The 11,596-nt window shown below is 35.4% G+C and overlaps 1 protein-coding gene across 3 annotated transcripts; it reads right to left on the bottom strand.

Annotated features, from left to right (window-relative positions):
* Positions 1-1,604: 1,604 nt before the first annotated feature.
* On the bottom strand, positions 1,605-10,820 carry LOC133706072 (uncharacterized). Of its 3 annotated transcripts, none has more exons than XM_062131596.1 (13): positions 10,401-10,815; positions 9,915-10,021; positions 9,673-9,759; positions 9,398-9,444; positions 9,191-9,248; positions 7,722-7,835; positions 7,328-7,453; positions 5,413-5,524; positions 4,738-4,826; positions 3,713-3,927; positions 3,076-3,277; positions 2,183-2,687; positions 1,605-2,056 (listed from the first exon to the last, which is right to left on the bottom strand). In XM_062131596.1, exons 2-12 carry the CDS (start codon positions 9,994-9,996, stop codon positions 2,635-2,637), a joined length of 1,185 nt encoding a protein of 394 aa, XP_061987580.1. In that variant the 5' UTR covers positions 9,997-10,021; positions 10,401-10,815; the 3' UTR covers positions 1,605-2,056; positions 2,183-2,634. The 3 variants fall into 3 exon arrangements, with proteins under 3 accessions (XP_061987580.1, XP_061987579.1, XP_061987581.1); XM_062131595.1 differs by having other exon boundaries at positions 9,915-10,001; XM_062131597.1 differs by lacking the exons at positions 1,605-2,056; positions 2,183-2,687 and having other exon boundaries at positions 3,102-3,281; positions 9,915-10,001; positions 10,401-10,820.
* Between the last annotated feature and the right edge of the window lie 776 nt (positions 10,821-11,596).

The following is an 11,596-nucleotide window of genomic DNA, read 5'->3' as shown; positions in this document are numbered from 1 at the left end:
AGAAAATTAAAAGAAGTCACAAGCCAACTGAATCACACACCGAATTAATTTCCTTTCAATTTAATTAAAGGCATGATTCAGGGAAGTTCATCAAGGACAGACCAAATTATTCATCGAAAAGAAGGATGGGACGACCATTTTACAGTGTATTAACTGAATGCTAATACAATCTGTCTCGTCAAATCAAAGCTCCAACATGCTAGTGTACAGGATAAAAATCAACCGAGTATCTGATGATTGATGATGATGAACCTGGCTTGGTCTTCTCGCCAAGCCCTTTCTCAAATTCAAAGCAGCGCTGATTGATTTAGCTACGAGTGAACAATAAGCCTTATGATAAGAACGAGTAAAGTACGGGGTGTTTATGCATTGCCTTGAATATGGTAATTGTATGTCATGTCAATGTATAAAGTGTCAATTATTGGATCTCAATAAAACTTCTACTCTCATGTGTGCTCGGTTCTTCAATAATGAAATAGTTCTAAGCAAGCACAAAAATGTCAAAGTGTGAGAGTTACATTTGCTCATAAATGCTATCGGGCCTAATTTTTACTATATCATCATAGTTTCTTACTTATTACTATATACCCTACATATTTTATCTTTTTTTTTTGAAATAGACGTATAAAATGGTGATAAATAGCAAGCCACTTCCTTATTAAACCCAAGATCCAATCAACTTGTATCCTAACTCGAGCTAGGTTTTAGATAAAAAAACAAGAGAAAAGTGACCCTGAATTTACCTACATCATAGTTGAAACCCATTGATTTTTTCTTAATTAACCAGCTTTATCCTTCATCGAAGCCTTATATCAGGTCTATCCCCAGGTCGTGTTTAATGACTCGTGGCGTCTAGCCTTCTACTGAACATACAGAAACAGAATGGAACGGAGCCCATGATTTTATACTTTATAGTCTGTAGATGGTAGAAAAAGAAAATTGTTCCCTGTAAGTTGCAATTCAAAAAAGAAAAAGAAAAAAAAAAGGGGAGTTTCCTCGTTATATCCCACACTCGAAATAAGAAACAAATAAGGATTCTTATTTATCTCCAAGCGTGGCTCTCATGTCAGGGAGCTGTCGTCTCATAAATATTTTAATTTTATGGAGACATGACAGTTTTTGGAAGCTGCCCACCAATGGTAAACATATCATCAATATAATCACAGAGGTCCATCTGGGAAGATCCATTCATTATATAATTCATTCACGGTCCTTAGAGCATAGGTTTGCTTTTCTTTTTCCTAATAGCACACGACTTCTTTCTTTCTACTGTTAAAATGTCGCTGTAGGAGGAGAATAATTGGAGGCTTTTAGAACACATTAACAATATGAGAATCAAAAAGGCTGAAAGCAACCTCCAGCATGTGCATCTTCCCTTGCCCACCCTTCACATAATTGCTCAAGTACATGGCAACATGCATGAGGCCAGTGCGTGTCAGGGTTGGCAGGATATTAATCTCCAAGGTGCGATATTTTTTATATAGGGCACGACATTATCAAGGTTTATTATTATTATTATTATTATTATTATTATTATTCCACATAAATTACAAGGTTTTCTAGCTTATGGGTGGAAAAGGGGGCAATTCACCTAGAAAGAGAACTTTTGGTGTGCGAAGTAGCTATCTTCGTCATCATCGGATGATAAAGTCTTCCATAAAAGACAATGATTCATCCAGTTGCAGCGATGTGGTAGGCCATGGTGGCCAGCCACACTATCAATATGAGCAGATATTTTATAGTGAACAAGAAAATACTTGACAATTATGCAAGGCTTAAGACTACTAATTACCCACAGAAAATCCACAAGGCTGTCCAAATCTCTCCCTAATCGCAATTAGTCCATTGCTACTGCATCTCCATCATAAGCGTATGCTGGAATCAACTTACCGCATCCTGCTCGTTAGAAACTCCTTCATTTCTCTTTGAATTGAGGCAACAAGTGCCCCCTCCCCATCACCATGCTCCCAATAGCCATCACGAAAACGACGTCTTTTTGCATTCGAGTGTGATGTGGAGTAGTACAGTAACAAAATGTCAATTTTAAAACTATTAACTGTAAATCAACCCCATCCCCCCCCCCCCCCCCAAAAAAAAAAAAAAATCAGATATGATGAATTCCGGGAAGCAAGTTAGAAGATGATTCAAAAGTCAATTTGCGATCACTACTTGTATCACTTACTGTCGACACGAGAAGAATTTCCTGGCAGGACACAATTTGCGGCTCCTCATTTCACACGGCACTGATTGGATAACTACAAGCATCTCTCATCAGGATCTTGGAACGCAGATAAGCACATGTAGTTGCAACATTTGATCTCATGAAAACTCAGGAGATTCAGAGAAACGAACAAAATCATCATCACAAGGTGAAAAACATCCAGGAGGACCAAGATTAAGGAAACAACGTGAATTTGCACTATCAAGGCACTTCAAGTCTACAACTGTGACTATGAAGATTTTTTTTTTTTAAAAAAATTCTATTCAAGTATAAACAGTAGTCAGATGTCAAATATGACACAGAAGGCTAGAATGAACAATTGCGGTGATTTGCTTGTGGTTTCAAAAAGGGATCCTAACCTCACATTTGGTATTAAATACATATTTGCCTAGCCAAAATTCCCGCATGGGCTTCTACAAAACAGGGACAGTTCCACTTGGTTGCCGCATCGTTCCAAGTGATTGACCTGCAAAAACAGAGTTGTCACCAGGTAGATAATTTTATCTCCATCTTCTTTGGACTTTACAGGCAGTTGAATAGAAAAGGAAATGAGAAAACAAATATAAACATGCATGGGACAAAGTGAGCATCATTGCAATGGTAATGATAGCACAACAAGACAATCTTAAACACTGAAAATAAAAAATTCGTACAACTTGAAAAACAGTTGCAGCTTTAATGCAGTGATAATTCATGAACACAAACGCCAGACTACTAATTAATAAGCTCAATTATGATTAGCAATTTTTACGAAATTGTCTATAACTTTCCATTTTACTAACTGAGATCATGCCTAGTCAGTAGCTGATTCAAAAACATGAAGCTTGTAACAGTAGAAGAAATTAGTAGACTACCTGGCTTTCCTGCAAAAGAATATGGCTTTGGAAGATATTTGCTTCTGAGCATTCCAATTGAAGCAGTCTGGGGTATTTGAATGTTATCAACAGGACACTGATTTGAGAAGTTAGTCAATGGTGGACATCCTCCAGATTTATCCACACACGTCTCTGAGCTTCGTGCGAGAATTTGATCTGGTTGATGCACAGAAGGATCTCTCTGCCTTACACGGATTAAGTCAGTAGCTTCCAATTATATAATTTATGTTAACACAGCAGTGTGAAAAGGTATAATTTAAACAAAAATATAATTTGGCAACTAATGCTATGAAAAGTTATTAAAGTCAAGGCATGAAAAACTTCCAGAGTGTGCAACTTGAAGCATCCGGAAGCAAAATGAATTTCTTGAACGCCAGTTCTAGCATGAAACTACAGGTTCCATTCATATAACTTGACCTTCAGTACAACACTAGATGTAAAAATTAAAATGTAGGTTTCAACAATTCAGAAATCAATAACTCTATGATGCGTGCGCACTGGCAAGTAAAAATCTAGCTCAATTCTCTCATTTCTCTTATATTTTGAAGACAAGACCCTTTACAACAGCCAAATAAAAGTTGAGCCATCAAAAGTAAGAAACAATACATACACAAACCTTTTCTTTGGTCAGGCAATCTGTTTGTGCATCGAAAGAACCCCTCTGAGACAAAGCCTGTAGTTGCATTATGCTTTCCTGTGATATTCCTGAACTCATCATGTTATTCTGAAGCCCCTCGGAAGATGCTGCATGGTGCAGATAAGCGACTGCTGACCGTAGATGAGTGTTTCTTTGAGAGTAATAAACCTTGGTAGCAAGGGGAACTGGAATGTCTGATTTAAAACCACAGATCATTATCCAATATTGAGAAAGCAGAGAATCCAAAGTGAAGAATAAAAAGAGGTTCAGATAACTTCACAGAAAAGTTACAGAGAAGATGGTCACTAAATGCAACAAAAGAATACTTTTTTTGTACACATGCAATGCTAATGGGCTCTCCCATGGTATTTAGAGATGAGCATAATCATTAGGCATGTCATTTCCTGAATTTGATCGTGCTTGAAAATCTCCCCGAGGACAATAGATGAAAAACACATCTTCTTGAGTACATCATGTATTCAACAGCAGCACAAACATCCAGGCCGATCATCTCAGGTGAGTTATGAACATCTAAGTGAATGCATGGTTATCATTGATGGCATGTTGGAAATAAAAACACTGTTTTGAATGTCAATAAACTAATTTTTCCACCTATCCCACACTCCATTTTCTGGTTGTAAATTGAATGTTGAAAGATTTAAGATTCTTTGTTTCCATTCTGCTCTACTCCTTTTCCTCTGGTGTAAGGGAAAGAAATAGATATTCAACTTGTCTAAAATATGTATTTGGTACCAAAAAAATTAGACTGAAAAAATCTAAAGTCACATTTATTGACAAGCCTGCCAGATATCTTGGACAGACGCAAACTTCACATGGACAGGGAACAGCAAGTGTATGAAAAATCAGTAACTAGAGTGCAAAGAAGGTGCAATGGTCAGGCCAAAATTTCTTTGAAAGTACAATTTCAAAAGAAAAGGGTGGTTTTGTTTCGTGATTGGAGAGAGAGAGGAGAACAAGTTAGTGAAAAATAAATCTAGCCTTACAGGTAAATGGATCCACAGTGCTAGTAACTTTTGCTAAGCCAGAAGCTGTTTCTGGATCATCTGATAGAAGTCGGTGCTCAGTTGATAGGCTACACAAACAAAAAACAATGGATCATGGAATTGAAACCAGCATCAAAGTTCACAAGATTGTCATAGGTAGCTGGCACAGAGGATGGTTTAATATAGATGCTTGAATATTTTTGACAGAATATTGGGTCTGAATTTCACATCACTCTCAACTTGGGCACTCAGTAAAGAAGCACTCTCGATTGAGGGGCAAAATAAAAGTATTGACCTAATAACATGATTAGACACATTATCATTTAGGTACAGAATAAAGGTGCATGGAAAAGGAACCCAGAGATAATTGTATAGCCACTAAAACTCACTACCCTTTTAATTATTCGGCAATACAAATTCTGAGAAAATTAGTAACCACTATTCCCTAAACAAAAGTCTCTAAGCATGACAGCATAATATGAGAACATGATTGCACATAAGTGCAATGGCAACAAAGAGGATGAAAGGAGATTAATAAAAAATAATGAGAAAGCCAACGCAGAATATGATATTCAAAATTCATACTGTATAATGGACAATATTTAAGATGCATGAAGATATGCAGATAACACTATTTAAAGCAATCACATGCCATAAATAACAAAGAAAGCATACAATTTATAGCGTTTTGTTGGAGGTGGCATTGCACATGCTGAGTAGTCTGTATTCCCAGGAATCACTCCTTCACCATCCATCATTGATGCAACATCTACGGAAGCAGAATTTCCTAACGAACAAAGGAAAGCAAGAAATCAAATAAATTCAAACAGGATAGTGTGTATACGTGTCTATTGCAAACACAAACCTCTGTGGAGGAAGCAAGATTAAAACATCACTCTTAAGATTTCAATGTAATAACAACAAAAGGATAATCCAACTTGACTGAAGAACCACCATTGTCTCATCCATATAGGACTTTTGCCACAATATCCATGGTGGAGTGCGTTGAATTCCTTGTAAGGAAAAATAAGTGAATCTAGCTAGCTTAGGTTCATTAATTTTATTACAAAAGTATCATACAAGAGAGCCTCTGTTTGAAGGAAAAGCACTGGGATGCAACTTGGTAGAAAAGGAGTGGTTTCCAGATCATATCTACCAAGTTCTTTCTTCACTAACCCATTCTCAAGAACCAGCACTACAGAATGCAATCAGACTACCCAAGAGAGAAGTTTCACCCAAAGATCTTGCATCTCATGGAGGAGAAAGGGGAGGACTATCAGATTTCTCTCTTAAAAAAAGTAATTACAGGACTTTTATCCACTCTCACAAAAGAAATCACACAACCTTTTACAGAGACACAGATAACTGAAAATAAGAAAATACACCTATAGTCTTCAAACAAACGAATGCTGATGGACTTTATACCAAATAACAATAATTCCATGATTGAGCACTGTACAAAGTAATCTTATTGATTAATGCAAATAAAGTACCACGTAAGCACTGAGCAGCAGTTACGTCAAAGGTTAGCAATTAGACCCAGTACAGACAGGAATAGATGGAACACAGAATCTTGTGTCAAAGATGAAGGAGCACATCCAGTTTTTAGCACAATTTCAACAAAGACTGGCCACTAACCAAGGTAGGTGCAACACAACAAGAAAATTTCCTGGAAGAAGAAAAATGTTACAGATTGAAACAAGAATGCAGTCCACAGTAATATAAATTCACATCAAGTTTTGTCACAGAACTCAGCAAAGCCATTTTTCATAGTTTGAATGTAGAGCAATAAAGAAGGAAATATCAGGTCTGACTCAAAAATTAAAATTAAGAGGCCAACAACTGTCCCAACTCTAGAGAATGTGAAATCATTCACATGCCAACCAAGAGATGTGACTAGAAGTAATTTAGAAAGATTTTTCTTTCTTGATGGTGGACACAAGCAAGAAACTTTTTGAATATCTCCTTCTGGGCAAATGACAGGGATTGAACTGCTTAGTAGGTCCCTCATTTGCTCACGACCAAAGCCTTGGACTTGTTCACCTCAAACAATGGATTGCTGTGGTGGGGTGGCTTTTTTGTTTCACAATAAGACCTGGACAGGGCAACTCAAAAGAAGGAAAGAAGTGGGATGAGCAGCCTCAAATCCCCTGCTATTGAATAAGCTTTTGCCCCGTCGATAGAATCCCCTGTTTCTGCCTTCTGATAAATTCTTTGATTCGTTCAAGCAAGGATTATGTAGCCTGTGCTTACCTTAAACCTAACAAACCTATCTGGTCTTTGGCCAAAGCAAGGTTAACCCAGACCAATGTCTGTGAAAGAATGCAAGAGAAGGTAATTTTTTTCAGCCCAGGGCCTCCAAGCTTGTACAGCCAGATGTCAGTCCTACGCTATTTTAAGTATCAAAGACTGTTGTACAAGCTAAAACTTAAAACAGAACTTATCAGCTAACCAAGGACTGTTAACGATGCCCAAATTACTTAACAGCTGAAAGAACATATACTCAAAAAGATTACCCTTTGATTTTCTATATAAAATATGCAAGGGAAGAGATTAAATAAAGACAGAATTTAGAGCAAAGATAACTTACTTTTTTTATCCAGGGAGAAGCAAGAAGGCACTCTAGGTTGCCCATCCAAATGCGATTCTGATGCAACAGAATCATCTGCAACTATGGATTCAGACCTTTCTCGTTCCCCAACTGATGTAGCTTGGTCTAAACAAAGTTAAGAACTAAACTATTACCCTGTATAAAAAAATGAAATAAGAGTAACACCATCCGCAAAACTCAAAGCACCAAACTTTGTTCATATCTGTAACAATCAACGAGAAAAACCACCATCTCTTTGCATATCAACAACCCCCTCCCCACCCCCGCGTTCTCCCAACCCCCAGATTAAAAAAAGTCATCTGAATGAACCCCAGATACGGATTTAAACTGACTTTGAGGTCTTAAAATAAAAGAATAATAAAACAAAGGATACTAGAATAGGCAGTTAATAACTTTTTCCTCTCCTTCCTTGGAGGTTTCCTGCATCCTGTGCCGCCATCAAGCTCCAAGGTCAATTCTTCAGCAGAGTTTAAAAGCCTGCAAAGCTCTGAAAAGAATACAAGGAGAAAGAAACCTAAGTCAGTTAAGAACTAGCACCGCCAAACTTGAAGGGTTATACCTAACTATTGAAGGTAGGCAATCAATTACCCCATAACACATATGTACTGGTATGAAGAAACAGTTACTCCTAAAAGTATAGTTATTAAACTCGGCCCGGGGGTTGACCTGTCCAAGGATCCGGGTCCCGGGTCACACAGATTGACTCAAGAAAAGTTTTTTTAAAAAAGTTTGAGATTTTAATATTTCACATGGAAAAGTTAAGAAACATTTCATGTGAAAGCAGACCATATATATAGGTATCCCACGTGAAAAAGTTAAGAAACATTTCATGTGAATGTAGGCTATAAAAAAATATGAGGCTGAGTATTCATAAGTTAATTATATATTTTTTGGATATATATATATATATATATATATATATATATATATATTAGTCTCACCCGGGTCATGCCGGATCACCCGGGCTTGACTTGGCCAATTGCAATTCTGGATTTCACCTATTTGAAACCCGACCATAGCCCTGAGCTACTCAGGTCCCAGGTCAACCTACTAGGCCGAGCCGGGTTCATAACTATGCCTAAAAGTACACATTCATCCCATCAAGAATAAACAACAGCTGGCTAGCACCATCAGTTTGGACCAAAGTACTATTTTCAAGTTGACTAGCACCTATCTGGAAGAGACCACAAATAAAAACCTATTCAGAGATTGTGATATTTAATCATCTGATGTCAATGACAAACATGTTACACCCTGATTAAGCCACTCAGCCAAGTAAAGAAACATGTTACAAACTCATTGCTATTTGGAGTATTGAGGAAAGTGCCTACATGGACTCCAAAGTGAGTCCTAACTTGCATTTGTGCAAATCAAGCAACGCAGTATAATTTTTTTTATTTTAAATTGGGATAAACACTGATAATGCTCACATCTAGCGCATTATGGAGGAGATAATGTTGATAACTGAAAGGTGCCAAGACGATCAAGACACTAATACTTGGTCTATGGTGCTCATGACTTCATATTATTATCTGTACCAGCAAATATTGTCAAGCAGCATGATCCAACAACCATATCAATGATCAATACAGTGAAAGAATGAAGCACTTAGTGGTCCTGATTAAACAAAAACACTTGCCAACATCATTCCTAAAAACAAAACAAAAATTCCACGTCATTGTTTCTCGTGTTTTTCAACCATTTTAAAATGTTTTTATCCATTCCATGTAGCTCTAATATTTGAAACATAAGATATGTCAACACACATGTGTTATAACTGCTACAAGAATTAGAAAGAAAGAAAGCGGAAAGGAAAAAACTGAAAAGGGAAAACCTCAAAACCTGCATGGGCTGCGTATTGGCTAGCCATCACTGGCTTCTTACAAGCATTGCAACATACCTTCACAATGATATTACAGGGTAGGAAAAATAATTTAGAAATATCATAAGCACACCAAAGGATTAACAGTATATTGCATGTGAAAGGAGAATCAATGAGCTAGAATATAGTTAAATAAACATTAAAAAGTTCAAAATGCCAAACCTTACCAGGTCCAAAGGGTCAGTCATAGGCATCAAACCAAAAACATGCATGTCTGCAAAAAGAAATGATCAAATAACAACGAAATTGAGTGCAATGGAAAAACAACGAATTTGACCAGGAAATCAATGAAGAACATCACAACCAAGACTTGACAATGCAAAACGGTCATAAACTGTGCACATCCCTAATTTGGCATGCCATGTACATTCTTAGTACCCCCTGCAGAGAAAGAAAAAATTGGCAGGGATTTCCCCACATAAATGCAGTGCTAGGAGTTTACCTTCTTCATCAAGTAAATTTGGTTCATCCGATTCATGTAATTCTCTACAAATATATCGAGTGACAAATTTCTGCTGGCTAACCTCCTCTACAAAACATTTAAGCCGATATGAATAGAAGAAGCTTTAATGGAAAGTAAAAGCGCAAATGAAATATCACCTAACATATAAATTTAATTCCATTTACTATTACAAGTTAATTTCTTCATGGAAGTACATTATGGAACTAACCACTAATGATTACCTGCAATATTTTGTGACAAACTCCCAGCCACCAGAAGCCTAGCCATGACTGCCATTCTCCCATTTCCAATTGAGCATACCATTGATCCTAAAATACAATTTATGTATCTATACACTTCAATTAATAACATATATCAACGAAAACCATTGAAATGATTACACATTTACAAAGGCACTCACTCATCTCTACCTACATTGCAAAAAAAAAAAACCACAAAATTGCACAATAACAAACTAAGAAATAATCTAACTTCTTTAAGATAACAAATATAGGCTTCGGCCAGATTAATTGCGAAACAAAGCACATATTAGAGCTTAGAGTGCAAAAAACACACATTGCAAGATCACATAAATTGAAACCATTCGTCCATAACGTACCACAAAACCCCTACATATCTGATTTCCACAACCCTGATTATCGCATTCGTAAATTTAATTTCAAGAAAACGCCTGATGAAATAAAATCAGGGTTCGAAAAGAAACTCACCTCGAATCTGCAGAGACAATTAACCGATGAGATAACCTTTAATTCGAAGAGAAATCAGCGAATTTTCTATATTAAAAAAAGGAATGTGTGGGTCTCGAAAATGCAAGTACAGGTAATAGAGATTGATTACAGAAGAAGAAAAGTGAGAGAGTAGAAACCCTAAACACAGAGGGAATATACACGTCTCTTGTTAATTTAAAAGCACGCTCTTTATATTTTCTTTTGCTGTTCCTCTCTCCTCTCTGAGAGGAGGAGGAGATGACAATCTGTGATTTTAGAAGAGCATTCTAGTCTGATATTTTTTGTAACCGATATCCAATGAGAGCCAGAAGACTTCAACAGAGTGACGAACGATAAAAAACGTCAGCATTCCATTACTGTCTTTGATTAGTTAAACACAAGTAGTCCTGCGCTCTGCTGCGGATTGAGAATTATTTAAGTACTGTTATTTAGCATTCAACTTGGTTAATTTAAAAACAGCATGGGAAACATGTAAAAATATCTGATAATAAAATTAAAAAAAAAATTGATATAAAAAACTTTTCAAGTTGAATTTTTATACGTAGAAATCACGTTTCGTTATTTTTTTAAATATTATTTATTTATTTTTACTTGAAATTAATTTTTTATATTTCTTAAATTATTTTAATATATTAATATAAAAAATTATTTTTAAAAATTTTATTTTCATTAATATATTTTTAAATTAAAAATATTTTCAAAAATAACTATTACTACACTAAATACTATTCTAGACTTATGATCAATCTATCTACACACACAAAGTTTGTGTATTGATTTGATTTAAAAAAACAAAAAACAAAAATAACAAATAATTTGATTAAAAAAATCAAAATGAAAACATAAAATAAATATATCTCTCTAGTAATTTTTAAATAAATTTTTATTTTCTTAAAATTTATATTTCAATCATCATGAAAGGTGCTGTAAAATATTATATTGTAATTTACAAACTATTAATATATAAGATATATATTAAATATTATTTTTTTATTGAGTTAGTTGGTTGAACTTACTTCTTTATTTTTTTAATATTATTTTAGATTTTTTAATTTTTATTAGCAAATGAACTTTAGTGAATATTCTTACTTGCTTGTTTTACGAGATTTTATTTTTAGTTTTTAATTTGATATTTAACACTTTACTATTATACTATTTTAATTAAATTTGGATTT

This window comes from Populus nigra, chromosome 10 (genome assembly GCF_951802175.1).
Source record: "Populus nigra chromosome 10, ddPopNigr1.1, whole genome shotgun sequence".
NCBI classification, from domain to species: Eukaryota; Viridiplantae; Streptophyta; class Magnoliopsida; order Malpighiales; family Salicaceae; genus Populus; species Populus nigra.
This window is presented reverse-complemented; position numbering and strand designations above follow the sequence as displayed.